Source organism: Penicillium odoratum (genome assembly GCF_028828045.1).
Source record: "Penicillium odoratum strain IBT 22623 chromosome Unknown utg000002l_segment0_segment0, whole genome shotgun sequence".
Lineage (NCBI taxonomy): Eukaryota > Fungi > Ascomycota > Eurotiomycetes > Eurotiales > Aspergillaceae > Penicillium > Penicillium odoratum.
This window is the reverse complement of record NW_026643144.1, coordinates 2511969-2533697: the sequence shown is the minus strand read 5'-3', so window position 1 is coordinate 2533697 and position 21729 is coordinate 2511969. Positions and strand designations below refer to the sequence as shown.

Genomic DNA, 21729 nt, shown 5'->3' with positions numbered 1-21729 from the left:
GGGATAAAAGGCGGAGAATCAGTAGATTTATTACGCAGTAAGAAACGAAAGAAAGCAAAGCCGGTTTTTACATGGTATTTTCCCCCTTCAATCGATCCTGCATTTATTCAATATTTTATCTGAGGTCATTCGATCTCTGCCTTTCGGAAATTCCTATCACATCAATTTTCGAACATCGATTTATCGTTTACAAGCTATAAATTAGCGTTCCTAATTGTTACGGGAAAACACAAACCCGAAATCAACCAGAGATACCGACCAATCTGCAGGTACGCTAAGTAGTAAATTGCACCAAATCAATATCCAACCCCACTTGATCATGGCTCGATCGTCTCGGCCCGGGCCCGCGGAAGTGCCAGAGTCAGCGCCGAAACGACGCGCCTCGACTCGTCTGTCCGCCCCGCAGGAGGTTAAAAGAGTCAAGTCCAATGCGGCGTTGTCGGGCTCGGCGAAATCCACTAGCAAGAAAAGCAAGTATTTCGAACCCGAGAGCTCCGATCCGGAGGACTCTAGTGACTCCGACGGTGGGGATTCGGGCTCCGCTTATGAGGAGAAAGAATCGTCCTCACCGACTCCAGAGGTAGAATTGGAAGCTTCCGACAGTGAGGAGGAGATCCAGAGCAAGCGCAGGAAGCAGCCAAGTGGCGCGTCTCACTCTAGTAGCCTCAAAGGGAAGGAGCTGTGGCGCGAAGGCGTTCGCACCGGATTAGGGCCCGGGAAGGAGGTTTTTATCAGCAAGCCCAAGGCCCGAGATGCTGGGGATGTGCCCTATGCAGATGAGACACTGCATCCCAACACGAAACTGTTTTTGCAGGATCTGGCGGAGAACAACGATCGCCAATGGCTGAAAGGTGGACATCCCCCACAGCGCGGTTAAGCACCACTGACCGGTTTCGTTTTTTTATTTATTTAGCGCATGATCCCGATTTCCGCGCGGCAAAGAAAGACTTTGAGACGTTTGTTGAGACGTTGAACGCAAAGGTCAGCGAGGTGGATAGCACTGTCCCCGAGCTCCCCACGAAGGATCTGGTATGTGACATAGGATTTTCGGTCTCGTCACACTCTCTCCAGAGTTGACCAATGCCATTTAGATTTTTCGCATTCACCGGGACGTTCGGTTTAGCAAGAATCCTCTTCCATACAAGGTATGCAGAGCAACCCCTCCCCTGACCCCGGTCTAGTCGGGTGACGAATATGCCTTGTGCTACTGTGATGCGAGTTAGCGCCCGCTGACGGACGAATAGATTCATTTCTCTGCTGCATGGTAAGTTCCCACGACAAGGAAGAGACCATCCACTCATATTGGCAGGTCTCGCACTGGCAAGAAAGGCCCATATGCAGCGTACTATGTCCACTTCCAGCCTGGCGCGAGTTTCGTAGGTATGTTTTCACATCGCCCTGTGTCTTGCCCCCTCCCTTGTCATCCGAAGTCATTCCTGGAGCTCATCGGCATGGATTATAGGTTGCGGCCTGTGGAACCCTGAGCCCGATGCACTCGCAGCGCTTCGAGAGGACATCGACGGGGATGCGCAGCAATGGAAGGAGGTGCTTCGAGCGCCCGCAATGCGTCGGGAGTTTCTGAACGGAGTTTCTGATGACGACGACGCGATTGTGAAGGCATTTGCCCATCACAATAGAGAATCTGCACTCAAGACCAAGCCCAAGGTATGTATGGTTCATTAGTATGTCAACTGCCATCTGCCATCTGCCGCCTTGCCTTCTCGCCCCAGCGTCGGGGATTATCAACAGCCCTTGTTTATCCTTATCATGTCTGTGGTTTGATTGTTAGCCATACTCGATGATGTATGCCAAACAGGCTTCGGAGGGTTCGCTGCGATCGGGGTCCTCTATGGGCCGATCGGATCCAACCATCGAGATGACCCGATCTCCATCATCAAGGAGTCAAATCATCTCTCATGGCTTTCCACGGTTCACCTCGATAATGGAGGAGGCTTATCCTGCCATTAGAGGTGTCCGGTTGATAGGACCTCATGAATCTTCGGTACGAACACGAAGACCCAGGCCCTTGATAGCTGGAACCACGATGACTTCCAGAGCTCAGTGGTGGCGGAAAGCATGACCGGCGCACGGGTGTCAGCGGGAGGGCAACCCGTGTTTTGGACCAGCAACGCAAGTCTCTCGGGAATCAACCCTTGGGTCTGCTGGGTCGAAAAGGATATTATTGCCTATAGGCTTTATGGCCTATCGGTTTTTTGGTTTTTTGGTTTTGTTTTGTTATTCTCGTTTTTGGGGGGGTTTTCCCTCTGATTTTCCCCTTTTTTCGTATTAAAATATTTTCTCACGCCGTCTCATCTGGTTCCATGGTTCACTCTTGCGCCAGTCTCCACGCCAGGGAATGAGAAAGTTCTTCACCCTGAACACCCCACGAAGAAAGGCAAGAGAGTGCTTCAGTTAAACTAATATCTTCTTTTTTAGGGCTATTCAGCAGACAATATCAATATCGAATTACTACGTCTAAGAAGCTTCACGATCGGACGACCCATCAGTGACGTGGAAATCATGGCAGCGGATGTGCAGGACCGGATCGTCGCGCTGATTGGGGTCATGGAGCCCTTCGTAAGCCCCCCCTCTTCTCCTCTCTCCTCTTCTCCCCTCTCTGATCTATCTGCTTCTGTGCTTTGTCTTGCCTTTTGCCCCCGCCGATTTTGCCCCCTCTTGACTAGCCCTATTCCCTTCTGAGCTAGCCACTTAGGCCCGGCTGCCCGTCCCCTTTCATGCCCCCTCACCGAATCAACGCAGGATGAGCTACTTCAATTCTGTTGGGCAATTGTTTAGGTCTTTTGCTGACCGCTCCTCTAGGTGACGTATCTCAACAGTGTGGTGATGCCTGATCAATAGGCAATGAGATTGGGATCTCCGAAATCCGTCCCTCCGCACTGGCACTGACCAAGCGGAGAAAAAAAAATTACAATCCGAATGTCATTGGAAACGCGTAGAGAATCAATTTACATGCATTTCTTCACGGCCCCAGCCGATTGATATTGTATCCACCAGGAATTTTCCCGTCAATTTCAATTTCAATTTGCATGACTGATTATTCCACTCGGTCAACATTTCCCACAAATCGCATTGGGAAATTCTAGCCTGCCAGCCACACAGTCTTGTACTATCTCTAGATCGCTCCTGCAAATTCGCCATGGCGTCTTTGTTCCAAGTTGTGCATCCCATGTCCCAACGTAGCCAGCTGCATTTCCCGGTCCCATTAACGTGCAGCAGGAAGTGTCACTGCACCCTCGTCACATCTAGCTGCAGAAAGACCATAAGCCAAAGATGAAATGAAAAGGGAAATGCATGTAATTCAAGGATTATTTCGATTATTTCCTAGTTGTTTGATTTTACAAACTCATATCTCACTAGCCATCAAAGCCATTGTGCAGTGTACCATGAACCTTAAGAAACAAGAGCCAATAGTATATGACTCACCTGAATAGCGCATAAACATAACAAACTTTCCTCGTCATTTATTCTCTTGCTCCACAAAGAGAAAGAAGAGAACCAACAACCGAACCAAGCTTAGTACTCCGTACTCCGTAGACACGGCAGACTCCCACTCTCCGACTTCTGCCCTAGCTGTCCCCATCCTATCCAGAACCAGCCTAGCCACATTCCAGAAAATTCCCAGACTCCATTTTCCATTTCCATTAACCATTTCCATTAACCAATTCAATCCAAGTCCCCACCAGAACCAAAGAACCAAAGAAATAAAAAACCAAAAAAACCGGGAAACGAACTCGAACAAAAACAAGAATGGAACCCCGAACTACACTGCCGCACTAATTAGTTAGCATACATACAGTCGCCACCAGCCCGCGCCCGCGCCGCGTTCGGCCCGTTGTCGGGCATGCCCGCTAGGCGAAACCTTGGGATGTTTGGGTCCATTCTACGCGTGGGATTGGATTGGATTGGGTCGGGTCGGGACTCCGCTCTGTACCGGTGTTTGAGTACCAGTACCGTTGTTTTTGGGAGCACCTTCCTGGTCAGGAAAGGGGGTTTTGTTTCGGATGAAAGGAAGGATTCCAGCGGATGGGCACAGATTTTGCGAATGGGGATGGGAATGGGAATGGATCGGGCTTTGGTTTGGTTTGCTTGGGATTTAACAGGGCTTAGGTGTACTGAGGGGGTTTAGTCGTTTAGGTGTATTGTTGACTGCATATGTTCTTTTCTCTGTCGCTTTATGGATGGTACTGCAGGTATAGATGCATCATTGTTGTACTTGTACCTCAATCAATTGGGGGGTCGTGAATATAGACTGGTTGGAGGGGTGGCCCTGCATGCTAGTAGATACATAGGGAGATCTACTAACGATTTCCGAAATTTAGTGGAGTAAGTAGAGTTAAGGGACAGAAGCACAGATGATGTTAATTGTGATCGGCGAAGGGGATAGTTCCTGACGCGGATACTGTCCGAGTAAATATGCTAGGCGTAATCGAAGTAAGCGATTCTTCGACTGGTATGTAGCAGTGGCATGTAGATCCGAGGTCGTTGGATCGAGATTTCATCGGTGCATCGTTCGGCCACACTCGTCTCAAATTTCAGACTCGTCCGTGCGTCGGACGTGGTTGCAAATGTTGGTTCAGTTTGGAGCTTTGGGTAATTAAGTCCGACAACATAGCTTGGTACACATGCAGTCTTGTGATTGGGAATGGGATTGGGATTGTCGAGGAAATTGTCGATACTATCACGCACATGTGAAAATATGGTGAGAATATAAGGTTACTTGTCAAACATTTGATGCGGCCGCTTTCTCAAGATTGGCAAATAGATGAATGAATGGCCTTGGAGATAAAACCCGGTCTATCCATCATCATATTGACTGCGCCATGGGCTCCTAGATCGTGCAATACTCAATAAAGCGGCCACAATGGTATCAGAAATCGGAAAAATCGGAGTTGGCAGTGTACTTGGCTCCTTGGACTACTTCCAAGTTATATCCTGTGACCAACCTGGAAACCTTGGAAAACCTGAATGTCAGTGCCCATGCATTGATGAAGGATATCGATCGATAAATGATCAATGACATCAACCTAGATGATCAGCAGATCTCATTTTATCAACATGGTTTACACAACCTTTCATGATATGCGATATAAAAGCAACCCTACCAATTGGAACACCCGAATGCGAGGACCAACCCGCGGGCTAGTAAGCCACGTCAAGGCACCTGGGGAACCCCTGCCACGGGCCACAGACGATGCGCCCATGCAGGCGCAATGCATAACCGAGAGCTTGCTGCCCAAAGCCCAGGATCTGAGCAGTTCTCCCGAGGATTTTGAGTTATTTGCTGACCCTCGGAATGGTCCTTTACTGTACTTCATGGTCACGATCCCTGGTCATTCTGTCAGCCCTGTGGCTTTGGGGCAATTTGACCCCTCCGTCAGTCCAACGGTGTGATGTCATTAATGTCATGATGACTGATTTTTTTTTTTTTTTTTTTTTGGTTTATTAGTTCAAATGTTTAAGAAGTGATAGATGATTAGGGCATGTCTGTGAAAGACGATGTTAGATCGCTCATACTTCGGATAGCAGCAGAGGAGGGAAAAAGCAACGTGATCGACCCGTCCTGTACAACAAATAGAAAATCAAGTAATCAAAATTCCTTTTCCCCCATTTTTTTCCCCCTGTGTTCTGTGGTCTGTGTATTTTATTCAGAGTCAAAATTCCAACCCACGGTGTCACCGCCAGTCCTGTCTCCTCGACCCATCACACGACGGGTGCACTGCCACATAAACCCTGCTAAACCAGCTCGCCACGTCAGATCCCGTCTCGTCATAGGCCCGTGTTCCCGTGACCGTTCTGCCATGCGGGCTAGCGGGCTGCGCCTATGAGTTAGTGCCCGACGGGCTCCATCATTTACGCGCTCCCGTGTGGATAGATTAGGACAAACAGAGGAAGAAGACTCTATTCTGTGAGGGGGCCAAAAAATCACCATTAAGGGAAGTAGATAACCGTTCAGCTAAGATAAAGTGAAACTTGAAGAGTCCACTTTGGACGGCAGAAAAATAAAAAATAAAACAAAGAATAAAAAGGAAACGAATCCCTGTTCAATACGAAACCAAACCAGAAAAGCAAGAAAAAAATCGCAGTCGGTCGGGGTTGGATCCCTAAGCCAGCGCTCAGTCCCTCCTTTGGGTCCAGTTGGACTAGCGTGTCCCTAGGACAAACCACATCGAGTGGTCAGGGAGTTTGGGTCGGGTGGGGATACCATGGAAAAAGTGAGAAAAAGAGGTTTTGCTCCGGTTGAAAGAGTGGTACGCTAAATAGCAAAGAACAAAGTGGATCAGCGGACGGAAAGACGCGGACGGGAATGCAAGCGTCGATTGGGTTCGCCAGAAAAACAGGGAAGGGAAAAAACGTGGCAGGACCCATTCATTGTCGGACCTAGAACATTTTTAAATTTGGTTTTTTTTCGATTTTTCAATTTCGCAATTTTTCGAATAAATATTCATCTGTTTATATTAAGTTCCTTCTCTTATTTTTTTTTCCAATGTCCCACAGATAAACAATCAGATCAAAGTTAGGCAATCATCCCGAGCCTTGTTCTTCCTCCGCTGAACACATGCATGAGATCGGCGGGAAGCGGAGCGGCCCGTGGGACAAGTACACCCGAGGCCAAAAGTTCACCCGGGGAGATACTACCGCTTGAGTGAAGACTTTTTTAACCGCTTCGCTTCTTATTTACCGCCTGCTAGTCCTTCTAGAGCGACCCGCGTTTGAAGTAGAGTACTTGTGATTTGATTCAATATATGTTGCCCCGCTCATATGTAATCATGCGCTTGATCCCAAGGAACCAAACTATCGCCCCCCCTAAACATTTGAAACCCGGTGGATCTCTGGGATTAGTGGTGACCTGTATGCTCTAGTATTCATTACAGACCTCCAAGATGGAGATACCCGTACAACGTGGTGTGTGGCTCCCTCCCGCCCCCTGTCAGTAGCCAGCCGGCGCTAATGCAGGTTACCATGGCTCATGATGGGCCTTTCCGAGCCCAAACCCACGAATTCGGGCCCGGGTAGGAAGAGTAGGCTCCGCTCCCCGTCACCAGACGTCTCGTATCTTTCAGTGGCGAAAGCTGAGTGAACCCCACAGGTGGTTGAATATTCAGCTGAAGTCTGATCGCCACATTGCACACCGCTCTGGAGTGGTAAGGAAATGTTCGATAGTAGTTGCAGTAGTGTCCTGTACAAGGCCCAGAGAAGACATGCCATTGTTTTTCTTTTTTATTCTTCTCTTCCCCACTTGGAAAAAATATGGAAAAAATAAAATGGAAATTTATAATATATAAATAAATAAATATAATAATAATCATGTTAGCCATTCAAGTGGGTATTGGGTTGCAATGGATTAATGCAAGCAGATTCGCCCCGAGCCGCGCCCATCGCCATGGAAGAGAATCCTGGTTCCGCGGGGCCGGTTGCGGTTGTGCGACAGTACTTCGTACTCTAAACAGGATTCATGGTCAGCTGCCCAAGCACTATCTCTTTTTGATTTCTTTTTTAATGCAGGTGATGTCAGATACAGAATTCGAGTTGTCTTTTTTTTTCATTAGAATTCCTTGACCGACTATCTAAATGTATCTGTGGGCGAGGGGAAGTATACTTCCTAGTAGAGTTTCAAGGGATATATCCCTTGCCACACCGTTCTCGGTTCCACGGACCTTCAGCTACTAGAGGACCGTCACTATGGATCCTGGGTCATAAGTCGCCGCTTTAGCCCGTACTCCACTCCTTTCGATGTAAAAAAAAATCCCGTGTTGCCAATTAGAAAATTGCTTGCCTTTTTTTCTATTTCTTTCTCTTTGCTCGCTCTACAATCCCTCCTGATTGGTATATTTCCTCTCTTTTTTCTATAGGAGATTGTTTTCGTCTTGCTCACGTCATAGTAAACGGCGAGCTCTTTTTCTCTTTTTGTATTTTTTCTATTTTCTATTTTCTATTTTTCTATTTTCTTTTTTTCTTTTTTTTTTCTTTTTTCTGTTCTTTTTTTCTGCCCCTTGATTTCAACTCTTTCTTGTTCTGCACTATCGCACTTCGGGACTCAGATCGGATCTTCCTACTTTCTTCCCCTGCGCTATGCTGGCGTGACTTGACTTCTTTCCCCCTTTCATAACCCGACGTCACATCCCTGTACCCTTGACTCGTCTCATTTCTTTCCCTTTTCTTACTTCCCCTCTCCCCTCTTCCCCCCCTCAAAACCATACAAATGTCAAGGAATCCCCCCAATCCCCCCGACTACAACGGTAATCGCGAGGGACCACCACCCCCCGACTACAACGGTAGTCGCCAGGGACAACCCCAAGGGCAACCTCCAGGACCGCCGCAAGGACAACCTCAAGGACCACCCCACGGACAACCTCAAGCACCACCTCCAGGACCACCTCCGGAACCTTACCAGCAAACGTGGGCTGGCGACAATCACATGCACTACCACGCTGTATGTTGAATAACATCATAGAAACTTGTCTCCAATCCCCAGCTAATCACGAATTGCCTCAGCCGCCGCCGCCAACTTACCATTCAGAGCCTGAACGGCACTACTACGCACCCCCACCACCCCAATACCCTCCAACCGTTATGGCTGCCGTTCATCATGGACTTGGACATGGACCTCCTCATGGACAAGATCCTTATCGGTTACCACCACCACCTCCGGGATACAACTCCGATCCCTATGGATCCCCCGGGAGTGGTCCCTATACGGCCGCGGCACCACGCCAACGAACTGCCATTGCTTGTCGCTACTGTCGTCGGCGGAAGGTACGTAGTGAGGATCTGCCGGCACCTATCGCAAAAACTAATGCTCGCAATAGATTCGTTGCTCAGGATTTGAAAGCTCCTCGGATGGGCGGTGTACTAACTGCGTCCGATTCAACCAAGAGTGCATGTTCACGCCCGTCTCGTCGCAGGCGCAAGCCTTTGTTCCAGCTCACGCCGCATACCCTCATCTGCGTAACGCCGGCCCCCGCGGCTCTCCTGTGACGCTTTACGGTGCCCATGGGCAGCCTCTTCCCTCGCACCAACAGCCGCACCAACAGCCGCCAGGCGGCCCCGAAACCACCTTGCCGCCGCCTCAAGGGATGTACCCGCCGCACTACGTGCCCCCCCTTGCATCCTCTATGCCGGATCCGGTAAGGCAGTCATTCCACTCTTAATTCGAGAGCCCAAAAAATACAGACTCGAGATCTAATTTCTTATTCAGAGACAACATGGTCGGCGAGGATCGGGCTCCGAGCCCGCTTATCCTGATCCGACAAATCTGGCTCCCGTCACCCCCACCGGGTCCCTCCCGGGATTCCAGAACTCCAGCCATTACTATGCCCCTCAGCAGGATCGGCGTACCTCGCCACAAAATGCCTATCCGTATGAACCTCGTCACTCATCTTCTCCCCACGGGTCGCCATATCCACCGATGCAGCCGCCGGCAAGTGGTCCCACCCCACCGCCATCAACAGCGACCTCTACGCCTAGCGGCTCCACACGCGGGGGACTCAATGTACGCGACATGCTGAACCCGGGTGAGAACCCGAATCCCAGTGGGAACTCCGGTGATTCTCACGGCCGCAGCAGCGCTGATAGCGACATGCTCAATGCGCTTAACCGGCGCGGACCGGGTCAGTAACCCAACAAGCTTTCTATTTGGGGTCTCTTACTAGGTTGCTGAGCCCTGGAGGCCCGTGGAAAAGGGATGCGCGCGGGAATGCGGGGGATTGCGAAAGAATGACCCGTGTGCTGGACACACGGTTAGGGAGTACCATGTGTTGAAAATGGTGACTTAGAGGTATTGTGGCTGGATGGGCTAATCCAGTGGGAATTGTGCATGTTTTGATTTTTTTTTCTCCCTCGCCCCGTCTGCTGAGGGAGTCTTCTCTGGAATTCTTCTACCCCTTTCCGATGGCCGTGATCCTGCGAATGGGAAGGCGCCATTCTCCTGCATGGTACCTACAGACGGCAAAACGATCGGGAATGATACTGGAAGGGTCACTAGGATTTTTCGGAACCACGGAAATCTGATCTGAAGGACTGGAATTTCGGCGCTGAAATGGTCTTCTCGATTTTGTCCCCCGATCCGACACGATGCCATACGAAACGCGGACCCATGAGCTTTACGAGCCGCATGAACTTTGAAGCACCGAATTTACCAGGCCCGTGGGTCTGGTATCGGCATACGATTTTATTTTATTTTTTACCACCCATATATTTCGATTCTTTCTCGACTTCTGATTAATTGTGGGGGGCCCGAGCACTAGGTCTGGAGGGCGGTTTTCTGCAGGCTTGCATTCTGCAGACCTGCCGGAGAACCACCTTCGTCGTTGCTGGTCAATGGAAGTGTGGCAATCTCTGCTCCTCGGCAAGGATACCCGCATTGCTCGAACAACGACTCGGATGCATCCAGCGGGCCCTAGCGCTCGAATATCGGTTACATGTATACACGAACCCAACCCTACATCTCTCCCGCAACTTCATGATACAATGCCTCAGATATCAGGTGGCTCACGTACTTCAATTACAATTTCGGGCGGTTATTTGATTATTCCACTTGCGTTTTGGCTCGGCTCAACATCACCCCGGATTTTTGCTTTCATGCTTATGTTTCTCTTACATTGAATTATGCGGCTGGCAATCTCTTTGAAGCTTTGAGTTTTCCGCGTCTTTATCTGACAAAAGATGGTCGGCTGTGTCAACTTTTTCTGTTTCTGCACCGTTCGATCTTTTATCGCACTCCTGTTCTCATCTTTTTTTTATCTGTTTCTGCGTGTTTGCTTTACTGGGAGGCTGTCTGATCACTATTTGTTCTTGCACTTTATGTTTTGATCTATATCTTTCGTCTTAGCGCGAGCCTCGATTTCATTGCCAATCGTGTCCTCCGCGAGTTCAATCTTATATTTATTTCGCTTACATCTTCATCTTCAAATTTTTTAGTAATCTCACGTAGCTTGCAGGGTATTCAGCATAACCACCAGATCCACCCTCATATCGCGATCCAGATCTCCATTCGGCACAATCTCACAACCAACCTAGAACCCAAAACAGATCCACTAAATCTGACCCGACCCGATTCTCAATCTCGATCGGAATAATCCCGATATCACCAAGATCTATAGGGCTGACCAGGGGTACCTACTAAGTAAGTTAGTCTCACCATATCGGGAGACGGATACGGGAGGGGAGACTCCCGAGATCGAGCGGAAGGCCCGTAACCCGTAACCCGTAGCCCGTTGACCCGAGCAGTTAGCACGATACCTTATTTTAATCGTAACTTAATCTTATCTAAGACGGGTAGATTTTTGTTTTAAATTTTAAGTGATGGTAATCATTTTGTATTATTTGGGTGCGCTGTTTACTTGATATGCATGCATGTTTTCCATGCTAGGCCTTTTACCTAGATCGCATCTTGTTATCTTGCGCGCCATTTTGGCATTTCCTATCGCTGGAGTCAATTACATAATGGTGTAGAGCAGTCAAATGTGGATATCATTATTTTCTGCTGTCTGCTCAACTAATATATAGCCTTTTAGGATGGAACTCGGTCGGGATCAACGTGGAGTGGAATAACCGTGAATCGGTGAGTATAGCACTGGAGCATCTGAGAGCCTGAACAGAGATTACAGATAGCCAGAACCTTGGCGAGTCTAATTCTCGGATCTCTTGACCTTCCTGCTCTGAAACATTGAAACGTTTAGAATAGTGCATAGCAGGATGCTCGCGCCGGAAAGAACGCATAACTTCTAAGGGTATTCTGACATACACTCAACTCGATCTTTGAACCCTCACACCCCGTAGTCTATTCACAGTCTCCCGATCACAACATATTCACTCTCAATAGTAGGATTGATAGAAAGATCTTCGTTCCTTTTAGATGCTTCACGTGCTGTGTGGGTTACAGCATCCAATATCGTCTAGACTATCTATGATAAAGTCGGCGCACCAACTGGTAGAGGAATGGAAAGTAGCTACCTTCCATTAAGTCTTGAAATCATCCAGTTCAATGTCATTTCCGGTTATGTTTGGTGATTTCTTTCTCTTATCATGTTGCTGGTAGTTTCTCGGGATCGAAGTTGGGAAAAACGGGATAGTAACGGGGCCATAACGGTGATCAGTAAGTATTACGAACCTCGCAGGCAATCATATTTCATAATGTTTACGATAAATAATAGTAGAACTCATACATAAAACTTGATTCATCGCTCTTTTTTTACTTTTTGCAATGAGACATGACACCGAAACACAAATTCCGCGTGGTTGTTGTCGGTAGCTCAATTGCCGGCTTACACTTGCTCACTGTCTAGTACATAACAACATTTACAAGACTAGACCAGCAATACACACGCCATGAGATTCCACGATTCAATTCAAGCGAGATTGGCAAACATCTCGCCCCTTATATGCACTGTCCATTCTCCAACCCTCCTCCCACGTATACAACATGACCCAAGTGTGCAACTGGCTGGCGCTGGAAGAGGTTCTCTACAAACGCAGTTTCATAGATCGATTTGACATTATCGGAGATGCAGCCCACAGTATAATCAATCAAACACAGCAAAGAACCCCAAGCAGCCCAAATCTAATTAACAGACAAACTAGATGGCGCCCAATTCGGGACATGGCGGAAGCGTAGCCATCGAAACCGCTGTCTCCTGAGCCAACAGCATCGTATCAATGATGCATCAATACCCAGAAATTCAAACCAAAGATATCCACAACTCGCTCAAGAATTGGCAAAATGCACGAAAAATCCGAGTCTCTCAGATCTGGAAAATAGCCGCTGACGTAATCCGCCTCCACGTTTGATCCTTCAAGTGGAAAAAATCCAGCATTTCCTTGCGCCATTAATTGGACCCATGGTAAATAAGGGATCTGCATACACAACCGAAGCAGAGGAACTCAACTCCCTGCCCCTTTCCCCGAAGTCATTCACCGGTACAATGCCGTATACATGCCAGGAGAACCTGGACCATCCCGTCCAGGAGAAGTTCTGGCAGCGGGTGCTGTGGGGTCTTCCACTATTCGGCATGATGTGGGTCGGGGCCATTACAGTCGGGGCTACTATACTCGCTGTAAGGCCGCATATGGAAGGGCTCCTAGAGCAGGGAAGTTGGACCGCCAGGACGGGTGAGGTGTTCAGCGTTCACAAGCCGATATACAATATCCGATTTCTGGATGAGATCTTCGGACCTGTCGTCCTTTGCTTCCTTCCTTCGATAACTGGAACAGATCTACAATCCTGGATACAAATGTTCTGCTTCATTCCCGACTTCGGCGCTGTATACGCCATCTGGTTATTGGAGGGATATCGAAAGGTCCATTCTTGGTCTGCAGTACTCTTGTAAGTTTCAAAGAACCCCAAAGAAAACAGAAAAAGAAACAATCCACTAAAAGCCTAGTCCAATAATAATGGGCCAAGCTGCCCAGCTCCTCTCCGTCGCTATCTTCGGTCCTCTCTACTACCTGCTCCAATACCTACAGATATCTCTCGACGGAACAGCACCAAGCAACAACCGCGAGATAGACCCGATATCAATATACAGCCTCCTCCCCGCCTTGCTGGCAGGACACTACATCCCCGCATACGCTAGCTTTCTCATGCCAGATCTCCAGAAAAGACAATACTGGAATGCAGCATGGCAACTCTTCCCTCTAACAGTTCCCCTGCTTCAAATCCCAGTCTCTCTATCCCTATCCCTACAAAGCAAGATCATAACGAAAGGGAATACAAATTCAGTCAAAGACCGCATGGAGAAGAGGAAGAAGAGTCTAGCTGCATTGCGAGTAGCGTATGGCTCTTTAGCTGTGATTTCAGCAACGGGGTTTATCTATGCACGTGTTACTGCGCCGGAGGGGTCTTCGATGTTGGATATTTTCTGGCCAGGCGTGAGGGGGTATGTGTTGGCTGGGGATGTATCGTTTGAAGAGGGGATAGCGCGGTTTCTGCAGTATGATCAGATTAGTTCGATGGTAGCGGGATTTTTATGGCTAGGGTTGCGGTTTAGGGAGTTGGAGAGGTCTGGAGTTGAGTTTTCTTGGTTAGGGGGGGTGGTGCGCTTGGTGGGGGTTGTTTATGGTTTTGGGCCTGGGACTGCGTTTGTGCTTGGGTGGGGATGGAAACAGGAGTTACTTCATCGGTTAGGGATAGAAGATCTTTGAGATAGTAAGGAGCTGGATTTAGGTTAGAAATCGAGAAGTACATAGTGTGAATGAATTCAGGACTAGCTACATGTACTCATCGCTTCTTTGTCAGACTTAACCGAAGAGCAGGACGCCCACCAGATAGTACCTGACGCACGGCATTATGAATTACACCTCATTTAAGTCAGGTCAAATAGTCAGGCCGTTGCGGGAAAGGAAACGCGAGAAACCAAATGGAATGCAAAATGACAGAGGATATGGGCTTTGTGAGGTGGAGATAAGACGAAATCATGGGCTAGATTTGTATGGAACACTGGAGGAAACGAATGAATGGGAATACTGAGGTAGGTGATATGATGAGAATGGTAAGAAATGGTTTGATGAGGGGGAGTGGGGGCGTGATAAGACGAAATAGGATGCAGGATGTGCTTTTGCAGGCTGGAACGCATGAATGCGAGAAGTGAGAGACTAGGGTGAGGTAATGGATGGAGACTTAATTGAAGGAAATGAGGTTGGCGAGTATCAGGAGCTAGGGATATTATCGAGCACACGAGCCATCTTCTTTGCTCGCATGCTATCTTCGACGATAAGGCCACGGGACTTCAAAATCTGATAGACGGTGTCGACAACCTTGTTGAATGATGATGCCGCGCCGCGCTCCTGCTTGAACTTGACGAGGCTCAGGTTGGCCTTTCGACCATGCTCAAGAACAGTGTAGAATTCAGCAGTGAACTCAACTTCACGGAGTCGGAGAACTGATGGGAATTAGCATCACTCAAAAGAAAGCAGAATTAACAACTTACAGTTGACCTCGCCTACACGACCGTGAACGAGACTGTTGGCCTTGTCCAGGCGCACATCTTCCATTCCATAATCCTCCCAATCGCACAGAAGATGGTGAACTACCTTAAGGCTCTTAACCTTACTGCTATTCAACGCAATGACTCGAGTCGCGGGTTTGATTTGAAAAACACGAGCAAACCAATTGTGGTTCGCAAGTGACCGACGCTTATTGTGGAACGGGTTTTGTGAGTCATCGGCTTCAAAGGAGCTATCAGTATCGGGATAGCCCTTGCAGAGGAGCTCGGAGTGGCGGGGATCCTTGGGGTTGCCGATGTCTTCAAACAGTCTCAGTGAAATTCCGGTGCAGCTGCGGGGATCTAACCTACCATTCCCAGGCTCGGGAGTCTTGCTGGATTTCTTTGACACGAGCTTCTTTAGGGCACCTCCAAATCGCTCCATCGAGGTCTTCCGAGTTGGAACCCGCTCCGCGTCCAAACTGGTGGGAGATTGTAGGTCTTGTGGGGGATTAACAATAACGGTTCCGTTGCTCGGGATTATGGGCGCAATGTCTTTTGGCGGAAGAGTAGGCAACGAATCTGAGTTTTGAGACCTGGCCCTAAACCATGACCACTTCTTGTCTGCAGCTTTCTCCTCCTTCTTGGGGGATCCTGGGACTTCGGAGATGGGGTCAAGACCGCCGGGGTTACGATTCTGTCGCGAACCGTTTGAGAAATCTCTCATGGCATCCATGGGGTAAACATCCTTCTGAGTAAGCTGGTTCTTTTTGCGAATCATCAATGGCTTGACCTCTTCCATTGAGCGCAAGGAGCTTTGGGGGACCATCCTGATTGTGGCCTTTTCATCACCCCGGCGAGCTGTATGACGCAGCTTCGGCTTCCGTTTGGGGCTGACTTCGTCCACGCTACCCCGTGCAGGGCTTGCGAATTCTTCATTGATGGCCGGCAGAGATGTTTCAAGAGTAGCTGGGGTGGCTGCGACGAATGGGTCAACAAACTGAGGTTCATATTCTCCCAGCCCCTTGACATGCTTCTGGGATTGGTCCTCTTCAATCAACCGATCGAGGTGACCAATCACCCCGGACAGGTAGCCAGGAATATTGTCGGTGCGGCCCAAGCTGTGTTCAACAAGCTTTTGTCGAGTTTCTGTCAGTTCTTGAATGCTATAAGATCGACTGGACTCCCTTGGTGGTGCGAAGCTGGTCCGAGTCGGGGGCTTTGAGCGCATATCCACTCCTTCCGGGCTTGCTATGGAGACGGGTGTTGTTGGGGTTTCGTATCCCATTTCCGTACTCATACTCATAGTACGGATTGTAGTCACGGAGCTCCCATTGAATGCTTCTTCACAGATTTGGCTCAACTCGTGGGACACCTTGCGAGCATCCTCTTTCCATCCAACATCTGAGTGTCGCGTCCTTCTGGCTTGGTCTGTTTCCTTAATCTTGTTTCCGCTTCGAACAAGAGTAGGTTGAGCAGGTAAAGGGGGGCTGCTGGGAATATCAGTCAAAGATATGCCTATAGCGATCATCTGCAAGCTAGCAGCGCTAGGAGAACGCTTCAGTTCACCTGGATGACCAGGTTGGTTGAGTGCTGTCTTCCTTCGTTTAGGCTTTGTGGATCCTTGTGAGCGGTTGCGAACGTGGTGGAAGGAAACATTGCGGCGGTAGCTTGTGGAATGTGTCGAAAGGCCAGGAATACGAGAGCTCGAATGAGGGATTTTTGAAGAATAAAAGGACTTCATCGAGTTGGGCTTGTGCTTTCGCTTCTGAAGCACAGTGAAAGGTGAGTTCGCAAGTTCACTATCATCTTCTGGCTCGTCCACCTCCATGATGGATGGCGGAGCCTTGACTGCGGGTGAAACCTCACCACGCTCAGGAACCTCAGCTACTGCATGGTGCACCGTGATCTGTGCATATTTCGCCTCAGCAGCCATGCCTCGGTTTTTGGGTGACCTGAAGGGATCGTAGCTTTCCACGCTAGCAGAAGACATCGGTTCCTTTGTATTCTCTAGGCGGCGTTGGAGGTTTTTCGCGACAGAACTCTGAGCGCGTTTCTTGGAATTGGGGCCTCCATTTTCAGTTCGACCTCTTTGAGCTCTTTCGCCGATTTTTGAGATGTGATGATAGTCACTGGCAGAGTACTCAAGTGGCTGCCCCTGATAGTTCTCCAGCTGTTCGTCCCGAAACTTGACCAGTGAGTTGTAGAACATTCTCTCATGCGTGGGCCTGAAGGCATGTTAGCAAAGTACCAAGGGGAAATACTCAAGTTGAGAACTTACTCGAGTGACATTACTCTTGTGATCAAACCTTCGGGCTTGACATTGTGCCACAGGGTCTGCAAGTTTCGCAGAATATCCATGTCAATATCGTGTCGACTAGTCACCGGGTCACCACAGTCCTTGATGGATAATGGTGGAGGGGGTCCAATGTAGTGGTTCGCCATAGCATTATGCAATTTCTCATACTTGGTCAAGAGGGGGTGTGTCCAGACCTCTGCCATGGAGATGCGGTCCTCCGGTCGCTTTTGCAGGATTCTGGTGATGAGGTTGGCGGCCTCGTCACTCAGTTCCTCGGGTATCGCATAGTCACCCCTTTTTACAAGCCGCAATGTGTTGGGCAGGTCACCCCCGTCGAATGGTAGGTACCCAGTCAAAAGAGCGTACAGGATAATACCGCAGCTCCACATATCCGCTCTATCACCGCGGTACTTTTTACCGTAGATGATTTCAGGAGCAGCGTAGTGAGGGCTTCCGCAAGAAGTATTCAGCCAATGTCCTGCAGGCTGAAGGGCAGCCATGCCAAAATCTGCCAGTTTCACGTTGTGATTGGCATCGAGCAAGATATTCTCGGGCTTCAAATCTCGGTGACAGATGTTGAATCGATGACAGTATCCCAGTCCTGCAATAATCTGCCGGAATAATCGAACAGCTTCTTCCTCGGGAAGTGGTCCATTCTGGGAGACATAATCGAACAGCTCGCCCCCTTCCACATATTCTAGGACAAGATACCTAAATGCAGTCAGTAAAATAGTCCGAAATGATTCTTCGAAGCACTTACAGCTCCCCGCGGTTCTCCCAAACATCATACAAGCTGATGACGTTTTGGTGTTCAATCAATTTCATTATCACCACCTCTCTCTCAATCCCACATGGCATGTGTCGAGAATTGGAGAATCCCGAGAAGTTGCTCGCATTACGGTCCATAGCCGCAATGCTTTCACTTTGTACCATGGCAGCAGACTTCTTCGAAACGATCTTGATAGCCGCCGTCTGACCAGTCACAGCGTGCTTGGCCAGCCGCACACGACCTGTAGCACCTTTACCCAATGTCCTGCCCAACTGCCATGGGCCAACATGTGTCTTCCTTTTTCCTTTTCCCGACAAGATTGAAGCAGCGGAGACGACTGAGTTCCTGGCTGATTCTGTTTGCCAATCGGTAGCAACTGATAACCGGTCATTTTCCTTATCATGAGAGGTTGGGCTCGCAACCACCGACATTCGATCGGGAGTTCTAAGCTGGTTGAATTCCTCCACCTTTACACGGGGGGTTTCCAGCTTTGTCGAATTGCTGTAATTCACTCTGCTTGAGGCATCCAGCAATGGTTGACGCCTCCGAAGAGAGTCGTCAAAGTCTGACATTACTTGATCCATGTTGGCAACTTGGGGTGAATCGTATTCACAGTGGCTTAAATGTTTGTTCTGAGGTTGTTGGTGGACCAGCTGAAACTGAAATGTTAGTTAGCCAATGCAGATTGAACGCGTGCATTCGAGTTTCTCACAGGAAGTCCAGTAGACTGAAAAATAGAGAGGACACTCACGACGAGTTCTCGTCGAAAATAATATTATGATTAAGGATCGGCTAGAGCAATCTCCATAGAAAAGAGTGACGAATGGTTGATCAACGAGACATGGCGGGGTGGAACAGAACGAGAGGCGTTGCGGGAGCTGTAAACCCGATTCAAAGACGTTCGACACGAAGAGGATGCGAGATGACGGTACTGGGGAACAAGATCAAAAGAGGACGGGGATGGTGGGAAAAAAAGGTGATGTGGCATGCCTCAGCACGACTGTTGTGGAATGGGAGAGATGAGATTCCGCCATCATCCTTTGCCTGGAATGCACCTTCTATGTATACTTCCACCCAATTTCACCATTCGATTCTATTTCTCCTGTAGAACTTAACGGAATCTGATCTATTCCTTCTCTTATTGATCATCTTGCAACTTTTTTTGGTCATTCCCTATATCCCAAAATCGAGCTGTATAGCAACCCAGATAACCATATTCATATATGCAAGTATACACAGTGAGACATTTGAGATAATATCCCGACTGATCACCACTGTTAAGAATAGATATTTACAGTCAGCGAAGATCCAATGTTGCTACAGGAAAGCATTCCATCGACCACAGGGGGAAGTATTGGCTCGGGTTTTTATCGCTGGCCAGGGGTTGCTAACCTACATTTCACCCTCAACATTCCACTCCCTAGACTCCTAACCAGATCTTAATCTTATTCTTTGTTTAACCTGTTTTTTCCATGTCAAACAGCCATTGATTGATTATCTACCTCCATGTTGGCTCCACGCCGCTGATCCAAACCCCACTATCCCGAACTTTGTGTACATAAACAATTATGCACCAATCACCATCGTAGAGCATGGAAGGCTTTGTTTCTCTCATTTGAGATAATGTATTTCAAGCGTAAATTTAGTCTGCAAATGTGAGGTTTTTCGTTTAATAGGAATTTTTTCGACGTGGCTGTTCATTCATTAATGTTTGAACACTTCTCAGACTAGAGGTGGGTCAACTTCAGATATATATATTTTGTTCCCGGACAATGCATAGTCACCGAAAATTACATATATGTAAATGTTACCCCGAAGGCTTTAATGTTAAATGAACAACATTTTACTTGATATCTATCATTTACATGTAAAGAAAATCTCTTACTATCATCCAATATTTAAATTTCTAAAGTTGGGGGCTGATGTACCACTTGATATATCCACACGTTAATTGGCTGCGATGTCATCAACCTCCACCAAAGTCCATTAACCAAATCCCGAACATCCACATAGGAATTGTTGCTACACTATTTTGGGATTAGAAAGGTACTTTGTAGCATTTTCTCGGCAGAGAGTTCAGCCTGGGATTGACTAACATTTGGAGGTACAATATTTCTTCGGTCGCCCAGACTCAACTTCCCCTCAACAACATTGAAAACCTAACCATGGCGGACATCAAACCCCCGTTCACAAAAGAGACCGCACACAAAAAAGTCAAGGCAGCCCAGAACATGTGGAACACCCAGTAAGTCCAAACCCACCTACCTCTCTCGAGTCGACTGCAACCACATGGTCTACATATGGTCCAAGAAAGGGCGTCAATATCACCATCCCTTGCATTCCACCTACCGCAATGTTTGTCCGTGCGAGAACCCTGTGCACATGCGGACATGCCCTTTTCAGTAACCCATGATACTCCAAGCTTCCTCTTTTAACTTCTGCTTTGAAATTGGGCTGGTGTAGTTACCCGATGACGTAGCTAACCGTGCAATCCGCGACAGGGACCCTCCACGCGTTGCCCTGGCATACACCCCAGATTGCATCTGGCGGAATCGGACATCATTCCTGTCTGGTACTGAGGGGATTGTGCAGTTCCTAACGGCCAAGTGGAAACGGGAGCATAGCTATCGGCTGCGTAAGGAACTTTTCGCGTTTAGCGATGATCGGATTGCTGTGCAGTTTTGGTATGAGTATCAGGATGCGGATGATGGGATGCGCTGGAAGAGATGTTACGGGTTGGAGGATTGGACTTTTGATTGGGAGACAGGGAAAATGTGCAAGCGTATGATGAGTGGTAATGATCTGCTTCTTGGGCCGGATGGTAATGGTGAAGGGCGATGGTTTGTGGATGGAGTCAATGTGGATGAGGTTTTGATCAGCGAGAAGCACTGGTGATTTGAATCTCCAATGTACTAAGGCAAGCCTAGAGCTAAAAGTATATGTAATGGATTTTATCGCGTCTATTTAAAGATGTGCAAGACTAGAGGCTTTCCGCTCCGCCGAGAACAGCTAATGTTTCTACTATACCTTCTTTACTATACTATCTGAATACTATGCTGTCTCCTACCCAGTGACTAATAGAAGGGTTGATATCCCGTTTATATGTTTGTATACTCACACGTCCAAAGCACTCTACTCAAGAGGTGCTCGTGGACTTGACAAAGCTTTTCAAGGTTGCCTCCGACACCTGTGCACTAAGTGAATTTCAAATTCGCACCTGGATATATTGTATACGGGAACTTCTTCCATCATGTCGGGGTCCTTCCAAGGTTGAAGGTTTAGAGGTTGGTAATGTTCCCCTCCATGTTCCTAATGTTTGCTGTTGTTCCTCTCAGTACCAGTGCTACGTCAATTTCATTGTTGTGTGAATATATATCCCGGTACAAAGGGTCTCCTTGGCATTGAGATGCAATATTTGAACGCCTTAAAGGGCACATATGAAGCCTTCTTCAAATTTTATTCCATGTCACGATATTTCAACAACTTGGCCATGATTCCACTGATCTTAGTGCCAAGCTCATGAGCTGACCGGAGTGGATATATGAAAAAGTGGGTTGTTTCTGTCGGGCGGCCGCATCCTAGCAGACTTAACGCTGCTCCTAGGTGCCGTTCATTAACACGACGCCAAATTCTCTAATACACACGCACCGCGTCCGAAGTCTTCTAATATATACGGCTAAGCCTATATTTACCTAGCGCTCCAAGGCTTAGACCTGCAAAAT

At 48.2% G+C, this 21729-nt stretch overlaps 7 protein-coding genes across 7 annotated transcripts; 6 read left to right on the top strand and 1 right to left on the bottom strand.

The window, feature by feature from the left end:
- Nucleotides 1–319: 319 nt before the first annotated feature.
- On the top strand, nt 320–2859 carry N7520_002961 (DUF2461 domain-containing protein; the record flags this gene model as incomplete). The annotated part of the gene is made up of 8 exons (XM_057136896.1): nt 320–851; nt 914–1029; nt 1092–1145; nt 1245–1264; nt 1310–1380; nt 1463–1665; nt 2437–2577; nt 2821–2859. 8 exons carry the CDS (start codon nt 320–322, stop codon nt 2857–2859), a joined length of 1176 nt encoding a protein of 391 aa, XP_056999582.1.
- Nucleotides 2860–5076: 2217 nt separating this feature from the next.
- On the top strand, nt 5077–5412 carry N7520_002960 (uncharacterized protein; the record flags this gene model as incomplete). Its single annotated transcript, XM_057136895.1, has 1 exon — nt 5077–5412. The coding sequence occupies one exon, from the start codon at nt 5077–5079 to the stop codon at nt 5410–5412; it is 336 nt and encodes a 111-aa protein (XP_056999581.1).
- A 2809-nt stretch (nt 5413–8221) lies between these two features.
- Nucleotides 8222–9637, top strand: N7520_002959 (Zn(II)2Cys6 transcription factor domain-containing protein; the record flags this gene model as incomplete). The annotated part of the gene is made up of 4 exons (XM_057136894.1): nt 8222–8452; nt 8515–8775; nt 8829–9146; nt 9218–9637. 4 exons carry the CDS (start codon nt 8222–8224, stop codon nt 9635–9637), a joined length of 1230 nt encoding a protein of 409 aa, XP_056999580.1.
- A 2593-nt stretch (nt 9638–12230) lies between these two features.
- N7520_002958 (uncharacterized protein) lies at nt 12231–12634 on the top strand (the record flags this gene model as incomplete). The annotated part of the gene is made up of 2 exons (XM_057136893.1): nt 12231–12267; nt 12354–12634. The coding sequence occupies 2 exons, from the start codon at nt 12231–12233 to the stop codon at nt 12632–12634; spliced, it is 318 nt and encodes a 105-aa protein (XP_056999579.1).
- A 44-nt stretch (nt 12635–12678) lies between these two features.
- Nucleotides 12679–14160, top strand: N7520_002957 (Monooxygenase FAD-binding; the record flags this gene model as incomplete). The annotated part of the gene is made up of 3 exons (XM_057136892.1): nt 12679–12801; nt 12831–13342; nt 13401–14160. 3 exons carry the CDS (start codon nt 12679–12681, stop codon nt 14158–14160), a joined length of 1395 nt encoding a protein of 464 aa, XP_056999578.1.
- Nucleotides 14161–14664: 504 nt separating this feature from the next.
- N7520_002956 (serine/threonine-protein kinase) lies at nt 14665–18591 on the bottom strand (the record flags this gene model as incomplete). Its single annotated transcript, XM_057136891.1, has 5 exons — nt 14665–14897; nt 14946–15260; nt 15312–17167; nt 17221–17949; nt 17999–18591. 5 exons carry the CDS (start codon nt 18589–18591, stop codon nt 14665–14667), a joined length of 3726 nt encoding a protein of 1241 aa, XP_056999577.1.
- Nucleotides 18592–20172: 1581 nt separating this feature from the next.
- N7520_002955 (nuclear transport factor 2 family protein) lies at nt 20173–20902 on the top strand (the record flags this gene model as incomplete). Its single annotated transcript, XM_057136890.1, has 2 exons — nt 20173–20252; nt 20509–20902. The coding sequence occupies 2 exons, from the start codon at nt 20173–20175 to the stop codon at nt 20900–20902; spliced, it is 474 nt and encodes a 157-aa protein (XP_056999576.1).
- Between the last annotated feature and the right edge of the window lie 827 nt (nt 20903–21729).